This window comes from Coffea arabica, chromosome 4c (assembly GCF_036785885.1).
Source record: "Coffea arabica cultivar ET-39 chromosome 4c, Coffea Arabica ET-39 HiFi, whole genome shotgun sequence".
NCBI classification, from domain to species: Eukaryota; Viridiplantae; Streptophyta; class Magnoliopsida; order Gentianales; family Rubiaceae; genus Coffea; species Coffea arabica.
In genome coordinates, this window is record NC_092316.1 from 36,262,325 (window position 1) to 36,287,895 (window position 25,571).

The 25,571-nt window shown below is 38.9% G+C and overlaps 1 protein-coding gene across 1 annotated transcript in view; it reads right to left on the reverse strand.

Moving 5' to 3' along the window:
- LOC140004787 (uncharacterized) overlaps positions 1 to 19,007 on the reverse strand; it is a 51,092-nt gene extending 32,085 nt beyond the window's left edge. Inside the window, exons 1-2 of the mRNA XM_072044933.1 lie at positions 18,103 to 19,007; positions 17,437 to 17,886 (exon numbers count right to left, since the gene is read on the reverse strand). Coding sequence (XP_071901034.1) covers positions 17,437 to 17,886; positions 18,103 to 19,007 — 1,355 coding nt within the window. The remainder of the gene's footprint in view (positions 1 to 17,436; positions 17,887 to 18,102) is intronic.
- Between the last annotated feature and the right edge of the window lie 6,564 nt (positions 19,008 to 25,571).

The window sequence follows — 25,571 nt, forward strand, 5'->3', positions numbered from 1 at the left end:
GGCAATACTGCGCGAGTAATGCCGAGCAAGATCTCTGCAATAGATCATGCTTTACAAATATCTCATGGTTTGCTAAGCTTATCGACCAAGCTCATGCTGGCTCGATTCGCAAAGTTAATCAACGAGTTTGGGTGTCCCCAAAATACGAATACGAATACGATTACAAATATGAATATAAGTCGATGAGTAACGCTCGAATCGATGATTCCAAATACGAATCACATATATGAACCACAAATACGAATCACATCCATATTACTATGTACAAGTCGGATATGAATTCACATAGCAAAATACGAATATAATTTCGTTCGAAAGAGAACGAATGCGGTAAAGTACACACTCGTCTCAAAATTTCAAATTCACATAATGGATAAGAACAGTTAACCATTTAACAACAAATTCATGCACTTGACACTCACCAATCGAAATAAGAGAGTGAGTGCGTAAACAAACCTTTAGGTGTTTCCCTCGAGATCGTCGTGAAGGTCTCCTTGAGCACCTGAGCAAATAATAGTTATCAATCACACACTATCACTTGAAAATACTTTCTTATCAAGAGAGGGATTGTACACTTGTATAATCTAGAAAATAACATGGAATGGGGCTTTACTTGCTCAAAATTCAAGGTTCAAAAGTAGTGTTTATTAACGCAAGAAAAAACTGATTTCCTTCATGAAGACAAGTCCAAAATAGTCAATTAGTATTGAAGGATAGGGAAGAGTTTCAAAAACTCAATTCCCGTCAAGTTTGAAAATTTCCGATTTGAGGTTCAATTTTTGAAAAAATGAATATCACTCTTCATATGTCTAAAATTGAAAAACTTAGTGCCGTTAGAAACTACTTCCAAGGTACTAAAAGTTCCTAGAAGACACGTTTCCAAGATTCCAAATGGATAACATTCAAAATTCAGCTCAAAGTTGCCGTTTTGGACCATTGAGACAGTTTCGGGGTTGGTTTTTGGCCAACTTTGAAAATTCGGCAAAATTCACAGAATGTGAACTGGTCTTTCAAATTTGAAACTCGATTAGATTACAATCAAAGTTTAGAACACAACAAGTAGAATAAGAATCAGAATTTTGAGCACCAAGATATAGTAGCTCAAATTTACTGAAAAAGTGAGACCGTTAGCCATTTTCTAGGTTGGAACATAAACTTTAGGATTTCAGTTGAGCATTGAAACGGTCTTGGAATGGCACCAAATTTGGTAGAATTACCCTACCATATGAGGGCTATTCCTCAGTAAAATTTGTATGGGAAGTCAGTTAACCAAGCCATTAAAACTCCAAGAACTTCCAAGGCAAAACTGCCTTGTCGTTCCATTTTCCTTTTCCCAAACGTTTGGCCAACGAAAACATCTCAAATATGGTTAATTTGTGTATAAAATATCTAAGAAACATCCAAGATACATTTTGTAGGTGATTAATACCAAGAATTTCGAAACAACAAGTCCCAAATCAAGATTAGTTATAAATCAGTCCAAAATTAGTGTTTTCTTTCATGAAGACAGCTCTGAAATCCGGTCACAACTCACTCAATTCATCTCAGAATTGAGCGTGGTCAGTGGCGTTGAAAACTAAATTCATAAGACTACAATTTCTAGGAAGGAATTATTTTAAAATTCTATCCACAATTGGCTCATATTTGAGCATCAAGTCGCAGCTCAAAACAAGGCTTCCAGTACAGACGAGAAACAGAATAGGCAAATTTACAAGGTTGGTACAGCTCACTCAGGTGGAATCAGCGCATGCACTTTATACCATTGGAAAACTGGAAATGTTTAATTTCTAGTGTTGCAAACGGAACTCGATTTTGACATCGAAGCAAAGAGTTATAGCTGTTTGAAAATCACTGCTGGAGCAATACTGGACACAATTCAAGTTTTGGTAAAATTTCGAAATCTCAACATTTGCTCATCCAAATCACGTAATTTTCTCTGGAAACTTTCCATACAACATATATTACACATATACATCAAACACAAGTTAATTGGATCACAAAAAATGCACCAAGTGCACGGCAATAGCAGGGGCAGAAACGGTAAAATTTCCTTTTCACTTCCTTTGAGTTTTCTTCCACAATACAACTTAATTTCATTAGATTAAGCACTAATCCAACATAAATAACATCTGTTATTCTTGGTTTTGATGATCACAAAGTACTTTGAAATGTTTATCTAACTTTCTTCAAATATAAGTGTTTTTGCCTATCAAAGAATCAGGTACAAATATGTCATGAAATGAAAATCAACCAAAAGAAGAAGCAAAAATAGGACACTCAAGTCGGAAGTCCGAAAGGAATCTGTCGAACGTCCGAAAGGATAAAGAACTTCAAGAAGGAAGCTCTGTCAGACGCTCATAAGGAAGCGTTGGACGTCCGGAAGGATCGGACGCACATCGACCACGTCAGACGTCCGAAAAATTCAAAGATGACTTGCCAACTCTCTGACGACGATCGGACGCATTGTCTTCGGACGATGATACAACATCGGACGTCCGAACAATAACTTGGCTGATTTTCGGACGATGGGATCGGACGATGACTAATCTGTCGGACGTCCGACAGCCGCAACGGCTAGTCGACTCTTTATCTGCCTTCTATCTGTTGGAAGCATTAATGAAGCTCATTTTTGGTTCCTTTTACATACAATCGATTCTGAACCTGAGGGAGACTTTTGCACACTTTGTTTACAAGATCTCAAGAGATATTTTAGCTAGAAAATATTCTCCAAAGCTAGATTTGTTCTCCAAGTGGTGTGAATTTCTTGTGAGCATTTCTCTTGCGGTTGAAAGTTTCATTAGTGTAGTTTTGTTGAGGGTTATCTGAGTGATTGTAAAACTTCTTGGCTTGACTAAGTGAGGCTTAGGGCAAGGAGAAAGTGCTCCCTCCATTGTACATCTAGTTGATCATCTTTCATCAAAGAGAAGTTGCTCAACCTAGTGATTGGTCTTCAAGTTTGAGGAAAGCTTGGTAGACAATCGGTTTGATATTCTATCTTATTTTTTTTGTTTAATAAAATTCTCATTGCTTATCTATACTTGTTTTTCTACTCAACATTGCTCTCTTCTTCTAATCTACTTGGTTGATCATTACTAGAAAAGAAGGTAAATTTTTATTGAAGAAAAAGTGCATAAATCTGATTAAGATTTTAATCAACCTAATTCACCCCCCTCTTAGGTTGTCTTTGGGCCTTACAATTGGTATCAGAGCTTGGTCTCCTAGAGATTAAGCTCAAGCGGCTTGGAGTAAAGATGACAACCAGTCATGCTATGTTTGTTGAGGGGCAATCTGTTACTAGGCTTCCCATGTTCAGTGGCTCCAATTATGTTAGCTGGAAAGAAAGGATGATTATTTTTTTGCAATCTATTGATATTGAGCTATGGTTTATTGTGAGTGAAGGACCGCATGAAGCTAACTTTCTTGATGCAGATACAGGTTTGCTTCGGGCAAAAACGAGAGCTGAAATGAATGCTCAAGATAGGATTAACCTCACACTGAATGCCAAGGCCATGAATGTTCTTTATAGTGCCTTAGATTCAAATGAATCAATTAGAGTAAAAGGCTGTAAATCAGCCAAAGAAATGTGGGATAAGTTAAGAGAAATCCATGAGGGTGGTGGCAACGTGAGAGAACAGAAAAAGGCTATCTTGGTCACAAAGTATGAATCATTTAAAATTGAACCTCTTGAGAATATTGACAAAATGTATTGCAGATTCAATGACTTGATCAAAGATCTCGAGGTGTTGGGCAAAGAGTACACCTTGGGAGAGGAGAATAGGAAAATTCTCAATGCATTGGGCAAAGAATGGGAAAATAAAGTGACTGCAATAGAGGAGGCTAAGGATTTAAATTCTGTGCCTATTGAATCTCTCATTAACTCACTAACCTCTTATGAGTTGAAACTGAAATCTAAAGTGCAGGAGGAAGAGGATGCTAGAGCAAAGAGAAATATTGCTCTAAAAACTACTCAAGGTGAAGATGATCAAACTCACTTGGATGATGAAGACTCGGATGGTGATGATAATGATCTTGCTCTCATCACAAGAGGTTTCAAGAGAATCTTTAATAAAAGGAAGTTTAGAAAGGGAGGATCTAGCAATCAATTTCAAAATTATTCATCAAATGCAAGGATCAAATGAAAACAAGAATTCAACAAGAAGCTAGTGGACAAATGCTATGAATGTGGACAGCCTGGACACTATGCAAACGAATGCCCCATGAAGAGAATGAAAGATGGGAAAGCTGATCGAAAGCCAAGATTCAACAACTTCCAGATTACTTGGAATGAATGCAACTCCGAAGGGGAAGTTGAGGAAGAGGAAGAATCAGCTCAAATGGCCTTCATGGCTATTGGAAATAATGAGGTAACTTCCATTCACTCTCAATCTGAAAGTGATGATGAAGAAGATGAAGATCTTGAATCCTTTGTTGAAAAACTGCATAATGCCTTGAAGGAATCTTATGATAAAAACAAGCAGCTAAAACAGAAAATTGCTTTTCTCATTCAAGAAAATACAAGTCTTTTTCAACAAAATAAACAACTAAAGACTGACAATGAATCTCTTGTAAGAGTCGGATGTGATGTTCAAAATGAGCTTGATAGAAAGACAAATATTTGTGAAATGCTGAAGGAAAGACATGGTGATTTGAAAAAAAGAATGGACAACTTGGATGAGACTTTGAAAGCAAGAAAGCAAGATTTTCTCAAAAAGTACATGTCATCTACCTATCTTTCTGCTCATCAAAGAACATTAGCACACAACAAAAATGCACATGGTTTCACAACATATAGAAGAGGTGGATTGAGATATGTCAAACCATTACATGTTAAGGACTCTTCCATTATGTGTGGTTTTTGTTGTCAAAAAGGGCATTTTAAAGGAGATTGCTATGTGAAAAGAAATCTGAACAAAGGGATGAGATGCATGTGGTTAGTTAGACACAATGCTAACTATTGTGGACCCAAAAATAAAAAAGGGTACCAAACACTTTCTCTTTTCAGGAAAAAGGCTCAAACAAGTCCAAATGGTTTATTGATAGTGGCTGCTCAAGGCATATGACCGGTGATCCCTCTTTATTCATAAAGCTGAAATCAAAATCAAGTGGAAAGGTGACATTTGGTGATGATGTGAAAGCTAAGACAATTGGAATAGGTGATGTTGGTAAGGATGGTGAAACCTTTGTTCATAATGTGCTCTTAGTTGATAACTTAGGTTATAACTTGCTTAGTGTTAGTCAATTGTGTGATAAAGACTTGAATGTGTTGTTTAAAAAGCATGAATGCATTGTGCTTGATTCCAAATATAATGTTGTGTTCAAAGGAAAGAGGTTTAACGTCATATATATTATGGTTCTTGATAGAATTGATTCATCTAGTTTTAAATGTCTTAAAGCTTCAAATGAAGATCCTTGGTTGTGGCATAGGAGACTTTGTCATTTTAACATGGAATTACTAAAGGAAATTTCGAAAAAGGAGCTGGTTAGAGGCTTGCCAAAAATCAGTTTTGAAAAGGATAAAATTTGTGATGCATGTCAATTTGGAAAGCAAACAAAAGTTTCTTTTAAACCAAAGAAGTGTGTATCAACTTCTAAACCTTTAGAACTCTTGCATCTTGACTTATTTGGTCCTACTCAAATCACTAGTTTGGGAGGTAAGAAATACTGCTTTGTTATTGTGGATGATTATTCTAGATATACTTGGGTGATATTTCTTGCTCATAAGAATGATGTCTTCAAGAATTTCACTTCACTGTTTGCTAAAGTGCAAAATCTGCTTGGTTTAAAAATTGTTAAAATTAGAAGTGATAATGGAACGGAATTCAAGTATTGTGGTTTTCCAGAATTTTGTGATCATAATGGCATAACACATGAGTTTCCTATTGCAAGAACTCCACAACAAAATGGTGTTGTAGAAAGGAAAAATAGGACACTACAAGAGGCTGCTAGAACCATGTTAAGTGAATGTAGTTTGCCAAAATACCTTTGGGCTGGAGCGGTAAACACTGCATGTTATGTGATGAATAGAATCCTTTTGAGACCATTTTGAATAAAATATCTTATGAACTGATTTTTTATAAGAAACCTACGGTTGGATATTTCAAAGTCTTTGGTTGTAAATGTTTTATTTTAAATCTAAAGGAACATCTTCGTAAGTTTGAGAAAAAATCTGATGAAGGAATATTTTTTGGTTATTGTGAGAACAAAAGAGGATATAGAGTCTTCAATAGAAGGACTCTTGTGATAGAAGAAGCCATTCACATAACATTTGATGAAACTAATGATGATAATTCCAAAAGTTCGTGTGAGGATGATGATGTAGGTGTTCGTGAAGGAATGGAAAAGCTGAATATTGGTGATGAAAGAATTTCTAAACCAGCAGCAATGGAAATGATGGATGAAGCTCATAATGATCAAGAAAAGGATGATGAAGATGAGAATGATGATTCAGTCAAATACCTTCCCAATGCTTGGAAATTTAGCCAAAATCATCCAAGAGAGCTTATAATTGGTGATCCATCCGAAAAGGTAAAGACTCGTTCTTCATCTAGAAAATTGATAGACAATTTTGCTTTAGTTTCTCTTTTTGAACCAAAAAATATCAATGATGCTTTAAAGGATGAAAACTGAATTTTGGCTATGCAAGATGAACTTAATCAATTTGAGAGAAATAAGGTTTGGACACTTGTTGATAGACCTCAAAATCAACCTATCATTGCCACAAAGTGGATATTTAGAAATAAATTGGATGATAAAGGTGTTGTTGTAAGAAATAAAGCCAGATTAGTTGCTAAAGGATATGCACAAGAAGAAGGAATTGACTTTGATGAAACATTTGCTCCCGTAGCGAGATTAGAATCTATTAGAATGCTTCTTGCTTTTGCTTGTTTCAAAGGTTTCAAATTGTTTCAAATGGATGTTAAAAGTGCCTTTTTAAATGGTTTTATTGATCAAGAAGTATATATGGATCAACCCCCCGGTTTTGAAAATACAAAATTTCCAAGTCATGTGTTTAAACTATCTAAAGCATTATATGGTTTAAAACAGGCTCCAAGAGCTTGGTATGAAAGATTAAGTGGTTTCTTGATTGAAAATGATTTCAAAAGAGGTATTGTGGACACCCCACTTTTTACTAAGCAAGTGTTAAATGACCTTCTTATTGTACAAATATATGTTGATGATATTATTTTTGGTGCTACTAATGAGTATCTATGCAAGGATTTTTCCACCACTATGCAAAGTGAATTTGAAATGAGTATGATGGGAGAATTAAATTTCTTCCTTGGACTTCAAATACATCAAGCCCTTGAGGGAATTTTTATAAATCAAGCAAAATATACCAAGGAATTGCTGAAAAAGTTTGGCATGGAGGACTCAAAGCAAGTTGGAACTCCAATGTGCACTTCTACAAAACTTAACAAAGATGAAGAAGGTAATCATGTGGATGAAAAGCATTATAGAGGTATGATTGGAAGCCTACTCTATTTAACTGCAAGTAGACCTGATATTATGTTTGCTGTTTGCTTGTGTGCTAGATTTTAATCTTGTTCAAAAGAATCACATTTAAATGCTGTTAAAAGAATTTTTAGATATTTGAAAGGTACATTAGACTATGGTCTTTGGTATGCTAGATCTTGTGAATTTGCTCTATATGGATATTCGGATGCGGATTTTGGTGGTTGTCGTGTGGACAGAAAAAGTACTAGTGGAACTTGTCACTTTCTTGGTAATTGCTTAGTTTCTTGGTTTAGCAAAAAGCAAAATGCAATCTCTTTGTCTACAACCGAAGTGGAATATATTGCCGCTAGTGCATGTTGTGCTCAATTTTATGGATGAAGCATACCTTGAATGATTTTGGATTGTTATATGACTGCATGCCTATATTCTGTGATAATACTAGTGCTATCAATTTGACCAGAAATCCAATTCAACATTCTAGGTCAAAGCATATAGATATAAAGCACCACTTTATTCGCGATCTTGTTCAAAATGGTGAAGTATATGTAAATTATGTTTGTTCTAAAGATCAATTTGCTGATATTTTACAAAAGCCTTGCCATTAGATCAGTTCATTCATCTAAGATCAAAATTAGGGATAATCGAAAAATCAAATTAAAATTTTTCAAAGCCTTCGGACGTCCGAAAGAAGATGAACGGACGTCCGATGATGTTCTTCAGCTATTTTCCCAGAATGCACCTATTCGGACGAAACTGTCGGACGCACGACTTCGTTCAGCCGTCCGACAGTACAACGGCTCATTTTTTAAAAGTAACTTTCTTTCTCATTTGCTTCAAACTATTCTTCTTCTATTTCCTCTCGGACGAAAACTCTCTCATCTCTCACTCTCAAATTCATACTATTCTGAAGCTCTCATTCCCAAATTGACTCAAACAAAACTTTTCCTGATTGATTGCGATTCATTTCTCTGATTATTTCACCGAATCGCATAACATTTCGCAAATTTCCTAATTTCCCTCAAAACCCTACTTTCTCATAACAGTTCTGTCAAACCTTGTTCAAGGCCTTTTTGTCCCAAAACTTCTGTGTGATTCACTTTCATACTACTGTGTGCATCATTTGCATCCTTCATTCCACACATTTCGTACAATGGTGAATCTAAGAGGAGGGAAGGTCATTGCCGGACGCAAGCATCCACTCAGGGATGAGGATGATGATTTTCCTACGATCAAACGATCATCCAAACGCTTCAAGAGAGAAGCTGTAAAGGGTCGAATGTCACAGCCTACACCACAACCCACCCCTCAGCCTGAATCTGGACAGGGAACCTCATCTCAACCGCCTCCAAAATCAACCACACTCCCTACATTTTTTGATGACGCTGCAAAAGATAAACACTCCTGGATATCCCAGAAAGGTGTCATCCCTCAACGCACTGTAAATTCTTCTGAATTTCGCCAAATAGGTTTAGAATCCATTCTGAGTCTGTTTGCTTTCCAGAAATGGTCACATTTCATTTCTATGCCCAATGTTTATTACCCTGAAATGCTGTATCAATTCTTTGCCAATCTTAGGAAAGGCACTGACCAAACTGAGATTATGTCCAGGGTTAATGGGGTAGACTTAGTCTTTGATTCTGAAACTGTGAATGCCATCTTAAATACTACTATTGAACGTGGATGCAAGAGTAAAATTGCAAAATTATTTTCCTATGAAGAGCACCCTACTGCTGATAATCATTTTGATGGGGCTAAGATGTTGACTTATTTCAAAAGAAGTTTTTCTTCCCCTGCTGATGCTAAATTGAATGATCTTGCCCCTGTGAATCTAATTGCCTTTTCAATCATTTCAAACCTGCTTGTGCCTACTGATGTCCATAGAACAGATGCAAACAAAATGGAGTTGTATCTCTTTTACTGTTTTCGAGAAAAGATTCGTATTGATTTTGGTTTTGTCATGTGCAAGTTTTTACTTCGCTATGCCACTGATTCTCGCAGAAAATTATCTTATGGAAAATTTCTTCAAAAGATTTTTGAGTTTTACAAAGTACCAATTCTAGGTATTTGTCCCAAAGAAGCATCTTCTTATGCCTTTACCAAAGGATATTTTGAAAGGAAAAATCTTGTCTTTAAGGATAATCTATGGGCTTATAAGAGGGCATCATCCAGTGAACCTACGTCTAAGGCTGCACATGATCCACTACACAATCCTTCATCTATTGCACTCACTCCCATTCATCCCAGGAAGTCTGCCATTAAGGCATCTTCCTCCTCCAATGATGAAGTGATTGAGCTCCTTCGTAAACTCAAACAACATGTTCTTCTTCTGGAACATGGTCTAATGCTCACCATGTCCTCTGAACACCAAACAGCCTACCTAGACAAAAAGAACCTTCTTTTTCCTCCACCTATGGTTGAGGAAGTTTCACATGGCAAAGAGCCATGCCCCACTGATCCAAGTTCATCAATTCCAGACCCGAACTCATCAACTCCTGTGACTCCTCATGGCCCTTCCACATTAGATAAAGGCAAGGCACCAATTGAAGAAACTGCTGAAGATGATGAAGAAACTGAAGAGGAGGACCTCTCCCAATATCAGCTCTTTCGAAGAACACCTGGATCCACATAGTTCACCATTTAGGACATTTGCATTTTGTTTGTCTATTTCATGTTTTCTAGTGTTTGTGGTGTTCAACAATGGATATGAAGATGTTATGCTCATGTTTATGTTGTGTTCTTTTGGTATTTTTTTTTTGGAAGATTTTGGCTGTAATGGTTATGAATATGTGGATGGATGTTTAAGTATTTTGAATGATGAATGTGTGGATGTGATGAATGTTTTTTTTTGTTATTAGTTCTCCGTGATATGATTGATGAATGTTTTTGTGGATGTGATGGATGTGATTGATTGCCCTTTTGTGATGACAAAAAGGGGGAGAGGACTGGATTGGATTGATTGATGATTTAATTGAAACTGGATTGGCTGATGGATTGAATTGGTAAAATGTTGGATGTTGGCTGCTTAATTGTTATGTTTTTGGATAATTGATTAATTCGGTTGGGTAGCCAAGTGAGGGGGAGTTTCTCAAAATTTTTACTCTATGATCCACTAAGTAAGGGGGAGTTTTTGTCAATTGAGAAATGGGGAGCTTATATTGCAATCATCAAATCTCATTTCAAACTTTTGTTTTGTCATCATCAAAAAGGGGGAGAATGTTATTCTTGGTTTTGATGATCACAAAGTACTTTGAAATGTTTATCTAACTTTCTTCAAATATAAGTGTTTTTGCCTATCAAAGAATCAGGTACAAATATGTCATGAAATGAAAATCAACCAAAAGAAGAAGCAAAAACAGGACACTCATGTCGGACGTCCGAAAGGAATCTGTTGGACGTCCGAAAGGATAAAGAACTTCAAGAAGAAAACTCTGTTGGACGCTCATAAGGAAGCGTTGGACGTCCGGAAGGATCAGACGCATGTCTCGGACGCACATCGACCACGTCGGACGTCCGAAAAATTCAAAGAAGACTTGCCAACTCTCTGACGACGATCGGACGCATTGCCTTCGGACGATGATACAACATCGGACGTCCGAACAATAACTTGGCTGATTTTCGGACGATGGGATTGGACGATGACTAATCTGTCGGACGTCCGACAGCCCCAACGGCTAGTTGACTCTTCATCTGCCTTCTATCCGTTGGAAGCATTAATGAAGCTCATTTTTGGTTCCTTTTAAATACAATCGATTCTGAACCTGAGGGAGACTTTTGCACACTTTGTTTACAAGATTTCAAGAGATATTTTAGCTAGAAAATAGTCTCCAAAGCTAGATTTGTTCTCCAAGTGATGTGAATTTCTTGTGAGCATTTCTCTTGTGGTTGAAAGTTTCATTAGTGTAGCTTTGTTAAGGGTTATCTGAGTGATTGTAAAACTTCTTGGCTTGACTAAGTGAGGCTTAGGGCAAGGAGGAAGTGCTCCCTCCATTGTACATCTAGTTGATCATCTTTCATCAAAGAGAAGTTGCTCAACCTAGTGATTGGTTTTCAAGTTTGAGGAAAGCTTGGTAGACAATCGGTTTGATATTCTATCTTATTTTTTTTGTTTAATAAAATTCTCATTGCTTATCTATACTTGTTTTTCTACTCAACATTGCTCTCTTCTTCTAATCTACTTGGTTGATCATTACTAGAAAAGAAGGTAAATTTTTATTAAAGAAAAAGTTCATAAATTTGATTAAGATTTTAATCAACCTAATTCACCCCCCCTCTTAGGTTGTCTTTGGGCCTTACAACATCAAATTAGTTCATCAAGCTATTGTGAGATTTCATAGAGCCCACTCACAAGATTTCCAACAATATAAAGCTACCCATGTGAATCTATGAGTTCACAAGTGCAAGATAACTTCCATAAACCAAGATTTAAGAGGTTGATCGTTGTTTACCTTTGTAGGTGACTAAAAAAGAAAATTTCGGTCCTTGGAAGCTAAAGAAAACCATGAGAAGCAAGTCCTTTTCCTAACTTAGATTGATCTCCAAGTTATTTGCAAAGTGTGTGTTAATTTTGAAGAGAAAAGATGCAAGATTTGAAGTGGAATGATGACGGGTCTTGTTCTTCTTCTTATAGGTGAAGCTCGGCTGCTATGAGGAAGAAAGGAAGTGACGTTTTTGATGAACAAGCTTCCTTGTGAAGCTTATAAGTTTGTGGACAAGAATTGCACCAAAAGCCAACTAGGAATAGGACGCGTACACGTGCGTTTCGTGCTCGATTCCTCTCGTATTTGTTTCACTAGTGCACTAAATCTCTAATGCACTTCTATTCGTACTATTATTATTCATTCTTAATAGCCCCAAAATAAAGGTCTTAAGTCCATCAATTAATCGCGTAACTCCGATTTATGTGTGATAGAGTGAAATTTCTAATAAATTCTTATAACGATAGTATCACTAACTAAAACTTAAGTATTTAAACATAAAAATATCTATTTTAAAACTAATGTATAAGTCTCCAATTTTCCAACCTCATTATCCCCTCGAATCGATTATTGTCTCCAAACGTGCATTCACTATTCTCACTTAACAAGCTTCCAAAAAATTAAATTTTGAAACAAGTCATTTTAAAAATATAAATAAGTCATAGTTTCATGTAATTAGGTCTAAAAAGGTTGAAATAAAATATTTGGAGCAAACGGGCAATTAAATATTTAAATAAACTAGTAACATGAGTTTAAAATAAGTAAATTTTTGCGAGTCCTCACATCCTCTCCCCCTTAAGAAAATTTCGTCCTCAAAATTCACACTTAGGATAACATCATTGTGATGCCCCGAAAAAAATGAGTTTGAGAACCCGGAAATTATCTAATTTTCTAGGGTTTATTTTTTTAACGCCCATCTTTTCTACATTTCCTTGATTAGAAAAATTTCCCAGATAAAGTTTATGAGCAAAAATAGTTTTAAAATGATTTTTCTAGTATCGGTTAGTTTTTGAGAAATTAAGAGCGTATTTTGGACGTGGGACTCGCAAGTACGGTAAATGCATTATATTTTGACAACTTGTAGGAATTTTGTATTGAGTGATATTATTTTACAAAGTGTTAAGATATTTGTATTGGAGAGACAAAAAGATAAGTTTTACACCTAAAGGTGACAAGTGTCACTATCCTATTCACTCTTGGACTTTTGACCATCTTACCTTAACTTTACTAAAACCAAAATTTGACCAAAAATCAAGCCATTTCTTCCTTCTCATGGCTGAAACTTGGAGAGCAAGAGAGAGAGAAAAACCTTCATCTTTCACTCCAATTTCTTACTTCAATCTTGAGTTTTAACTGATGGAATTGCAAATCACTCCATAAAAGTTGGTTACTAAGGAGATTCCAAGGTCTTGGTGGAGTTATTTTGGAGAAGGAACACTAAGCTACTATCTTTTGTGAGGTATCAAGGTATGGTGTGTAAAGATTCATTGTTTGTTTCCAATAATGGTGAATTAGTAACTTGTGATGGCTAAAGAGATGGTTTTATGGATTATATCTTGATTTTGGTTGAATTGGTGAAGTTTTATAATTATTGGGGATTTTTCTGTTTTCATATGGATATGATTATGGGGTCATGTATGATGATTGTAAATGATGTTTAATGACTCTAGGAGGTTGAAAAGTGATTAATTGCAACCAATTTCTGTTTTGGACCAAAAATTGAAAAGTGAGGATTTTGTGATGAACATTCTGTCCGGTTTTATAGCTCCTAGTTAGAGGACGAATTGGCCTTGGATTAAAACATAAAAGTTGTAGGGAATGACATTTTAAAGGAGCCTACAAAATTTCAGGTCAATCGGAGTAGTGTGGAATGAGAAAAGTCGAAATTACTATTGCTGTTCTGGTTTACCCGAAATTGGGATTTGCGACTGTAATTGGTTGTTTTGGCTGGAATTGCTTCTGAATTGGATGTTGAGGCCTTCTGATGAAATTTAGCCCTGCTTCTTAGCTATCAGTTGGATTTGGAATTTATGGATTTGGACTTGGAGAGCCTGACTTATGATGTTTCCGCTAGAATGCGTTCTGTGAAGCTATTTTTCTGATTCTGGTGTAGTTTCTTGTGTTTTTGACCTGGTTACACTCGAAACTGGGTTGAGTGACCTTCTGTAATATTGTAGCTCTATCTCTTAGCTTCGAAACGGTGGGTCTTGTACCTTCATCCGATAATCGTAGTGCCTTTGGTACCATTACCGCAAAATGACGTCAAAACCTGTTTTTCTAGTTTTGAGCTCAACTTTCATTTCCGGACTTTTTCCTAGCTTGACTTGTCTTTGTACTACTTGGAGCTTGCTGAATGGCTATTGGATGAACTTGTTGTTGTGTGTGTACCTTTGGGATTGGCTGAGGAAATAATGAAGCCATGATGGCTGGAAAAGTAAGCAAATTTAGGGGAAGTGCTGTCCGAACTTTTAAAGGACTTGTTTGCATTGAGTTTGTGATCTAAGACTTGGATTTGCGCAAGGCAATGATATATGATGGATGGTTTCTGAGCCATGGAGGTGAGTGACCTATTCATGTGAGGTCCACAAACGCCACTATGCACTTCTTTCATCATGTATTGAGCTTCGCCTTCATCAATGCACCTTAAAAGGTTCAAATCTGAGGTTCTTTTGTACAACACTTCTCCATTCAAGAAAAATTTTGAAGCCATTCTACGCAGAAAACTCTTGTCTTTTATACCAGCATGCTGAGGGTAGGACCCAGTTTTGAGAAACTCTTTAAGATCATTAAACCAAGGAGTAGTATCCGAGGACTCGTCTGCAGCCCAGCAGTGGGCTGGCTTGTTTTGAAGTTGAATTTGGATTGGTTCGATCTTCAATTCATCTGGATATTGGATCATAGAAGCCAAGGTGGCTAAAGCATCGGCGAATGCGTTCTTGGCTCTCGGGAGATGTCTAAACTCCAAATTTTGAAACTGCTTGGCCAAAGTGAGCAGACTACAATGGTAGGGTAGAATTTTCGAATCTTTGGTTATCCATTGCTTCAAAGTTTGGTGCACGAGCAAATCTGAATCACTAAAAGCTATCAACTCCTTGATTTCCATTTCCAACGCCATTTTGAGACCAAAAATGCAGGCTTCATATTCAGCCATGTTATTCGTGCAAGCGAATTGCAATTTGGCAGCGTCAGGGTAGTGCTTCCCTTCGGGTGACACCAAAACAGCTCCAATTCCAGCTCCGAGAGAATTCGAAGCTCCATCGAAGAAAAGCCTCCATTCAGGACTTTGTTCACTCATATCATCTGCAGCGCCTACAAATAGGACCCTCTCGTCAGGGAAATAAGTACGGAGTGGTTGATAATCATCATCCCTTGGATTTTCCGCCAAATGATCAGCTATAGCTTGCCCCTTGACAGCTTTCTGTGAAGTGAAAACAATATCAAATTCTGAGAGAATTATCTGCCATTTCGCCAGACGCCCAGTCAACATCGGCTTCTCCAAAAGATACTTCAAAGGATCAGATCGGGAAATAAGATAAGTGGTATGGCTCAACAGGTAGTGTCTCAACTTTTGGGCTGCCCAGGCCAATGCACAGCAGCTTTTCTCAATGAATGAATAATTAGCCTCGTACTGCGTGAACTTTTTACTTAGATAATAGATGGCTTGCTCCTTCCTTCAAGAGTCATCGTGCTGACCTAGAACACACCCTACTGCTCCATCGAGTACAGATAAATACATAATCAAAGGTCGGCCCGGTTTGGGTGGCACTAAGACTGGTGGATGCAACAAATAATCTTTAATCTTGTCAAAAGCCTGTTGGCACTCCTCATTCCAATACAACGGCACGTTCTTTCTCAATAATTTGAACAACGGCTCGCATGTGGCAGTTAGTTGGCCAATGAACCTCCCGATAAAATTGATCTTCCCTAAAAAGCTTTTCACGTCCTTCTGAGTTTTTGGCACTGGCATGTCTCGAATTGCTTTGATTTTCGCCGGATCTATTTCTATGCCCTTCTTGCTAACAATGAATCCCAACAGCTTACCCGCAGGTGCTCCGAAGGCGCATTTTGCAGGATTTAGCTTCAAATTGTACTTCCGTAACCTCTCGAATAATTTCTTCAGATCAACCAAGTGGTCCTCTGCCCTTTTAGACTTGATTATAATATCATCCACGTAGACCTCCATCTCCCGGTGGATCATATCATGAAATAGGGTTGTCATGGTCCTCTGATATGTTGCCCCTGCATTCTTTAAACCGAAAGGCATGACTCGGTAGCAAAAGGTACCCCAAGGGGTAATGAAAGCAGTCTTCTCCCTATCCTCCTCTGCCATCAAAATTTGGTGGTAGCCAGCAAAACAATCGCAAAAGGTTTCAATCTCATGTCCGGCCGTATTGTCTAAGAGAATGTGAATATTTGGTAGAGGGAAATCATCTTTAGGACTGGCTTTATTGAGGTCTCTATAATCAACACAAACTCGCACCTCTCCACTCTTTTTTGGAACAGGGACTGGATTTGAAAGCCAAATTGGGTAATGGGAAACAATGATAATGTTGGTTTTGAGTTATTTTTCAATTTGCTCTTTTATTTTGAGGCTTATATCTGGTTTGAATTTTCTGGGTTTTTGTTTTACGGGTGGAAAAGAAGGGTCTGTGGGTAACCTATGCACTACCACGTCAGTTGAAATGCCAGTCATATCATCATAGGACCATGCAAAAACATCTTGAAACATAGTCAAAAATTCAAGCATCTCCTTTTTCTGCCTTTCATTCAAGTGAATACTGATCTGCACCTCCTTAACTTCATCCTCAGTGCCAATGTTAACCTTTTCTGTCTCTTCCAGGTTCGGTTATGGTTTTTCCTCATATTGTTCAAGGTCCTTTGCAAAAGAATCGAATACCTCCTCATTATCACTCTCGCTTTGGAGTTCGGATTCACAGACCTCCAAGTCGTGAGTGATATAGAGATATGGTTTATCGTATTCCAGAACTGTGATATCCAAAGGGTCAAATAATTTTATTTTTGGCCATCTGAAAGAATTAACGAATGTGGGACAATAAGCAAATAAGCATACAACAAACAAATGAACAAACAATATGAATATAAACAAGCGAATAAATAACACAACATGCCAAGAACAACTTGTGCATTTTCATAAAACCTTTGATTGAAAGCAAAACAAAAGAAAGCAAGCGGAAACAATATCTATATGTGCAAATTTTAGTCAAAAGTAAAGATGCTTTCATTAACTATTTACAGATGCAAAAGTATTTTTTCCATGAATATGAATGATAAACCCCTTTCATTTTACCGAAACTCCTTCCGAACGGGCAGGGACTCGGCTGTCCAATTGGGAATTGATCCTTCGGGGATATCAGGAAATTCAGCTTCGCCTGGAACACTATCTTCAAATGTTGCCCCTACGAACAATTGGGCCAAACTAGCTTCAATTTCTTCAACTGGATTAACCTCTGATGTGATAACCTCTGTTGGTCGTGGAAAAGTATACCGCAGTGGTGGAATATCAAAAACCCTTTGCCTGCCCTCTTTCTCTGCTCTTTTGCGCTCCTTCATCTCTTTGATGTCCTTGGCGGTTGGTTGGAAACCCAAACCGAATGTATCCCTTTTTTCCATAATCTCCACTGGCTTCAGGATCCCTTGCAGTTCACGCCCCAATCCTCTGTCTAATTTGTATCCTCCACGAATCATTTCCTTAGCCATCATTACACTTGCTTTTGAGAGAGCTTGTTCCTCCGTTGTGATCCAACTTACGGAGACTATATCGGATGTGCTATGAGGGGACATGGTGGCACTTCGACTTCCCTCCTCTTTAGATCCAGAATCGGTGATTACCAGGCAGTCCTCTTCGGCAAAGATAGTGATTAGCTTGTCATTTACTACGAATTTCAGCAATTGATGCAACGAAGATGGCACAGCCCCAGACTTGTGAATCCATGGCCTTCCAAGTAAAATATTGTAAATGCTCGGGAAGTGCATTACTTGGCAAGTTATTTGAAATTGGGCGGGCCCCATCTCGATTACTAAATCTGCCTCTCCTATCGGCTCCCTTTGAGCTCCATCAAACCCTCGAACGATAGTCCCTGAAGGCCTCAGCTTAATGTCTTGCAATCCTAGCTTCTCCAAGGTACTCCAAGGACAGATATTAAGCGCGGACCCGTTGTCAATTAGCACCTTCGGCAGCATTTTCCCGTTGCACCTCACTGTTATGTACAACGCCCTATTATGTCCAATGCCCTCTGTCGGCAATTCATCGTCAGAAAAAGCAATTTGTTTGTTGAATAATACGCTCCCAACCACGTTTGAAAAATTATCAACAGAGATGTCCCTCGGAATTTGAGCTTTAGTTAATACGTCGATCAATACATCCCTATGCATGTCTGAAGAGAAAAGTAAATCCAACATGGTTATCTGGGCAGGTGACTTGCTTAGCTTTTCGATTATGTTGTATTCACTTCTCTGGAGTCGTTTAAGGAAATCCACGGCTTCTTTCTCGGTGATTGCTGGCTTAATGGGCGGCTCGGAATTAGCTTGAATCGGAATAGTAGTTTCAAATGGACTTACAGTCTTCCCCGATCTGGTAACCACTGACACCTCTTTCTTTGCAGTTGAATTTTCCCCGATCTGTATGGTAGGTTCATCGTAATTCCACGGTACTTGTTGCAGACTCAAAACGGGCTCCTGCTCAGGGAATTCGATGAATACCGGCTTCAAAGCTTCACTTTCTGCTGGCGTAAGATCCAAGACAAAAGGTTTGTTATCTTCTCCGAATGGTAATTCTATGACGAATGGTTGGTCTGTGACCCCAAATACTTCAGCTTCCCTCGCCAATTTTTTGACTTGTTCTTCGTACTCCGCATCGTCCAGAATGACCCCAACGTGCTCTGGCAAGGGGTTTTGATTTACGTTCGGCCCTTGTGCCTCCCTTTTTCGGATTACAATCTCCCCGGCTTCAACCATATCTTGGATTTTATGTTTAAGCGCCTTGCAATCAAAGGTGGCATGTCCGGGGGCCCCAGAATGATAAGCACAGACAGCTTGTGGATTATACCACGCGGGCATGCCATATGGGTAGGTAGGAGGGGGCACCGTACCAATTTTCCCGGCGGCCTTCAATTGTTCATACAATTGATCCAGAGGCCTGCCTAGGTTGGTAAATGTACGGCTAGGGGGTCGGTTGTAAGGTTCAGGAGGTGGAGGATGATTGTAAACAGGTCTATTTGGTGGAGGAAATCTTGGATTATATGGAAGGCGAGGTCGGTTTTGGGGTGGATTTGGTTGGGAAATTGGAAAAGGGGCTGAAGGTGGGTTAGGATAGCTTGGGCGAGGTCGAGGGTGGTGGATGTTGGTGGTATATACGGGATGTGGGTTTGAGTAGTAAGGGTAATGGGGTTGGTAGATTGGGCTGTGTTGGTATCGGGGTCTAGGCGAAGGGTTTTGGTTCCAAATAAATGTTGCGTCCCCCTCTTTCTTTTTGAACGGCGGCTTTTTCACATTGCTTCCTTGACCTTGTAAAGCATCCAACTGAGATTTCAGGGCAGAGACATTGACAATCTTCCCGGCTCTCACAAAGTCGTCAAACTCTTCCAATTTATTCACAATTGCAGCAAAAGAACATCCAGTCATACGGAAAATTTCTTCGAAATATGGAGGATCATGCGCCTTTATGAATGTGCGAATAATTTCATCCTCAGTCATCGGTGGCTCCACCTTCGCAGCTATCTTTCTCCATCTCTTGGCATATGTCTTATGATCTTCAGATGGTCGCCTTTTCGTTCCTTCCAGAGTAGTCCGGGTTGGCGCTAGCTCACAGTTATACTCATATTGTCTAATGAAGGCATTGGACAGATCGAGCCAGGTCTTCACTTCCTCCGGCTTTAGGTTGGAATACCAGTCAAGCGCATCCCCTTCTAAGCTTTCTGGAAATAATCTCAACGGCAAATTCTCGTCATCCACTGGCTTGCCCAACTTGTTAGCAAACAAGCGCAGGTGCGTTTTAGGGTTGCTTGTTCCATCATATTTGTTGAATTTAGGGGTCTTGAACCCCACCGGCAATTGCACGTTCGGAAACAGGCACAAATCATCATAATCCAACACCCCTTGTTTGCTTAAACCTTGGCTTTTCCGGATGAATTCATCAAAACGATCCAAGCGTTTAAGTAGCTTCATATCAATCTGGGCAGACGACTCTCCCATTTCTGGCTTATTTTGAAAAGTGTGCTCCGGCACCACGGGCTCCGCGGTAGTCTGGTAAAAAGTTTGTGGATTCGGGTGCATGTTTGGGTCGATTTGAGGCTGAAACCCTTGCCCATAAGGAGGATAGAACGGAGGATTTTGAGTATAAGCATATTGCGGGTTGACAATTCCCTCAAACGTGGTTTGCATTGAAGGAATAACAAATGGTAACGTGGTCTGGCTGGGAGGAATAACAAATGGTTCAGATTGTGGTTGTGTGGCGGGCACAGGCTCAGGTTGCACTCCGCTACTAACGAGTTCGTCGATTAACCTCTTTTGAGCGGCCATTTCGGATGCCATTTCCCCAAATTTTGCGAGTAATTCAGTCAACTGAATCCCAGGACTTGCGGCTTCCGGCTGTGTAGTTGCAACGGCCTTATCGGACGATTCTGGTTGAGTACTCGTGTCTACACGATTCCTTTGGGCTCTACTTCAGGATCGCGTAATAATGGGGCTTTTCCGAAAAGCTATTTTGAAAATTTACCTGAGAATGCAAAAAACTGCTTTAGATAAACCAATCGTTACTGAATTTCTGCAATTTATTCAAAAGAGAAAAAGAAAAAGAAAAAGACATGAGTTAGTAGCTATTCGAACAATTCGGATGCATGTCCTAGTTGGGGAACCCTTTTTGTGCCAAGGGTAGGCCTAGCATGATGCAACACCTTCGGAATGAGACCCATTAATCAAACCTGTTATTTGACAAACACTTTGTGAAGAGGGAAGAGATTCATTTCATTGCAGAAACCAGATACATCTGTTTACATCATATCGCGAAGGCGATTTCGTACAAGATCACCAAAGTTCCTAAGCCTATCTAGTACAGAGTCTTTACTTTCTCTAGCATATGGCATCTTGACACGTTCGGCTTGATCATATAATTCCCCACATTTCCGCTTCATCTCTTGGCGCCTTTCTCGCTCCTTCTCATATAACCTCTTGTTTTCTTCTGCCTTTCCTTTGTGCACTTCGATGGATTTCTTCAACTGTACCACCTCCATGTCCTTGGCTTTAACGATGGCTCTCAGCTTCTCAATTTCCTCATACGGTTCATGTTGCAACCCTTGCGTGGTGGAATCTTTCAACCAATCCTCGTATGGTGCGGTCATTACCCCCTTCTGTTTGAGCTCCGGAAGATAACGAATGCTTCGATCGTCGGATATTGTTCTCCAAGATTCAGTGATTTGGCTCTTCATAGGGATCTCTTTTGGGCATACCCCCTGATCAAAGAAAATGGTGACTTCACTAAACTCGGAAATCGGTGGCGGCCCCTGAATGCGACCTAGTTGTCTGAGAAATCTTTTCGGGGTATAAGAGATGATTCCTTGAGTTCCCAGCAAGAGAACACGTTCAGATTCCTTAGTGCGAAGTATCGGCTCAAAGCAGTCTGTCCAATCTAATACCCACCTAATGTTGAAATCTTGCAATGTTTCCAAGTAATCCACACATTCGGATGCGTTCTTAGGTAGATCTCCCTCGTTGACTCTTTTGGGATGTGTGATTACCCAATTATATCCAACCACCGGCAAACTATCGGCAACTGATGCTTGTCTCTTAAAATGTTCCGTAGCCCATATGTATAAAACCAAGTTCGCCCCATGGAAAAACTTTTCTCCCTTTCGACAACCAGTACAAGCTAAGAAAATATCTGCGAGAATGGTCGGTACTATGGAACATTGCTTACCCTGAATTCCTAAGAAAAGGTCATTCACAATTTTTGCTGATTTAAAGGCTATCTTTTGATCTTTTCGCGGAAAGAGATAGGTCCCAGCCATAACTACCCCATATACTAGTAGCCTTTTGCGCTCCCATACGGCTTTGGAAGTGAACACAAAATCCGTCACATGCCTCTCGAATCCATCGCGTGGCGCAAATCGTTCAAACAGAATATTCACGGCGACGCCCTGATCTGACCCTCGTAGCACGGACTCTTTCAATCCTATAATTTGACAAAATTCGGCCTTGTCGGAAGCAAATGGAAACACCAAGGCAGTTCCTCGTGTGGGTAAACCAAGGAGGCCAGCTACTTCTTCGAGTGTTATAGTCATTTGCCTATTGCCTATTCTAAAAGCAGTACACTCGGGGTCCCAAAGATGAACTAAAGCCTCTACCAAATAATTGTTGGATTTGATCTGCTTAAAGTCTCCAATTGGTCCTAAAAATTGGGCTACTTGATTCAGTTCACTAGGTAACATGAAGGTGGGCCATTGTTGAACCTCAGTTGACGGTATTAACAATTGGTAGATGCGGCGAGGGCAAGCCATCTGATAATGAAGAAGGTAGTTTGTCAATTACCTTACCTACGAGTCTCATTCCTCCAGTTATGCGATAATTTAAACGTGCAGTCCCTTGAAGGGTTAAATACCCATGGGACACAAAAGGGTTGGTTTTATTCCTAAAACGGGATTCCCTACGTGGCGTTCCCTTTCTAGGGTTTATGCATGATGCCATTTTATTAAAACAATAAAATATGCAATTTGAAATGAAACGTGACCTAAGGAACCCTTTATTTGCCAGGGTAGGCCTAAAACGGTATGGCATTATGAATTTATGAACAAAATAAACCATAATTTGTCAAACGTGCAATAGCCTATCTACAAGGGTAGGTCCTAAAAGAAGGTCATGCCAGACCTCTTATTTCTTAATGTTTGTGAATGCCAAAGACAAAAAACAAGGAAACGTGAGCTCAACACATAATCACATAACACATTTGGACAAATAGATAATATAAAAGGCAATAAAGATAAATAAGAAAAGAGGGTTGGGACCCCTCCCCTCGTGAATAGTGTCCCTAGTTCAGGATAATGGCTGACTCTACCCTAGGCAATTCTAATATGGATGCATGAGGCTTGGCTTACTAATGCATCTAGACTCGATAGGTCATAGGCCCCCGAGCCTTCAGACTTAGAAACCAAGGGTCATCAATCCCAAGGTTCTTTGTCGGTGGCTCGAGCGATTCCCCAAACACCGCTACGCACACATCGTGTCACGGCTACGTGTTTGAGTGAATCTATCAAAACCTCAATCTTCGACCAAAAGCTAAAGGCTATCAACCAATAGCTTTAAGCGGAAGATTGAGTGACCCATTGGAACATGCTACACACACATCGTGTCGTGATCACATGTCCAAGTGAGTCACCTAATCCTAATAGGGTGGAGTGGCGTGACAAGCCACTAAAGAAAAATAAAAGGGATAAAAGAAGTAAAGCGTATGCTCGTATGCTAGTGCTCGTTTGGAGGGGAAGGGTCAAGAACCAACGCGAGGCTCTAGGGTGACCCATACCTCCCAAAAATGCAATGCAAGTGCGAGATAAAAAGTAAACATTCATTCAAACATACATTCGTGAGTCGAGGGATTGGTTTGATTACGTATATAAGACAAAAGGTCCTAAAAATGAAAAATGCAATCCTAATATCCACATGCCATGCATAGAAAGGGTAGAAAGAGGAAACGAATGGTTAAGTAAAAAATGCTTGGACCCACTTAGGAAGTCCCCAGTGGAGTCGCCAACTGTCGCGCCCCATTTTTTGATAAATAAAAATAATGGTTTGAGAAAGATGTTTTTGATTCAATTTTGATTGGAAAATGATTTTTGTGAGTTGAAAAAGATATGGGTCTAATATGGGACTTGAAAAAGCGACGATTTGACCCAAAAAATAGTTTTTAAAAGGGTTTTTGAATGAGAAATTGGAGTCGCCACTTGGTAATGATTAAGGTGTACCAAGTCACCTAAAAATAAATTTTTAAAGACAAAGTAGTAAAACCCTTTTAAAAACGACTCCTAGTCCACGTAAGCCAAAGAAAAAGGTTCGGGAGTCACGTTTGACAAAGGGGAAGGCAAGGATAGAATCCAAGGCACCCCTTTGACCTAGCCAAGGCTAGTTGCGCGACTTAACCTTACCTTTCCTAATTTTCTACCCAATGTATGTTCGCACGTTGGATATGACTATATGAATGCAAAACGGAAAGGAAAATGCAATCCTAAATTCTACGATGTCTCTTGTGAGGCTTTTGGTCCCAAACCACATGAATTGTGGCGGCCAACAAAGGAAAACCTCATAGAGGTCGATTAATGCAAATGAGAGTTCAAATTCAAGTGTGCAAGTGTGAAAGTGTATGAAAGATGCAAAAAATGTAAGTGCAAGTGTGCGAATGTATAAAAAAGGTGCATGTGTGAAATTGTATAAAATTCAAGTGTTTTTTGTGTGCAAGTGTGTGAAAATAGAATAATAGATATATAAGGTAAAGTGGAATTCCATTTGTGAGGTGAAAATGAGCGCGTGATAGGAAAAATATAGTGAGAAAGTATGGTTTTGAGAAATGTGAAAAAATGTGGTTAAAAGAGTATGTAGATGATAAAAATGAAAGTATGACCCTAGAGGAATGCAACAAGTCGGGTACGGGGGGTTGACTCCTAACTTTTCGACTTCTATTTTCCCTTTGATTAGAAGGCGAAACTAGCGTGCTAAGGCTATCGAGTAGCCACACTCGCTCGTTTCCCTTATCAAGAGGGGATTTTCACGCAAATGAACCCTAACTAGCATGAGATGCAAGTCCTAAAGTGAAGGGGAAGGGGTTTGAGGAACATACCAAATGATAAACTAAGGAAAAATGCGTGATATGTGGTGATCATGCACTTCATGAAAAAGGAAAAAAAAAAAAACCTATTGGGTCTAGCATTGGACTAGCCCCTCCTATGAATTCCGACTAGCGTTGGACTAGTGGAAACGATAAAAGAAGCCACAACTAGCGTTGGACTAGTGTGGTGACGTACATTCATCCATTCCATTCATCCACACTATAAAAAGCGAGTAGACATGCGAATCACTTATAAACACGTAGCACATAACACTTAGCATGCTTGACTAGATGCAAAATCCTAATAAAGCATTAAACACATAGCAACAAAAGCAAACATCTAAACTAATGAACCTATTTACATTTGCTAACTAAAACAAAAGGGGAAGGGGAAAATGGACCAAATTGCTCACCAAGCCCTATCTATTACAAGCCAAGAGGTGTACACATACCCCATAATGAATAACTTAAACAAAAATAAAAGTAAATGAAATAAATGCAAGGAATTAAGAAAGCAAAGTAGACATGCATATTCATGTAACACGTAGGAGCACGTAGGAGAGAGGTAAAAAGGATAAAAGAAAGTTATACCTTCCCCCGCTTGTGAAGCTAGTAAATGGAAAAGGTTCTAATTTGGGCTAAAACCATTAAACAGAGGATTAATGCACCAATTTAATAGTAAATCAAACAACACAAATTCTTCAAAAACAAAACTTAAGGAACCACTAGTGGCTATAAAATTTAACCATTAAGTTCTTCAAATAATCAAACAAGTCCATACTCATCAAATGGAATTCCAATTTGAACATTAAAGA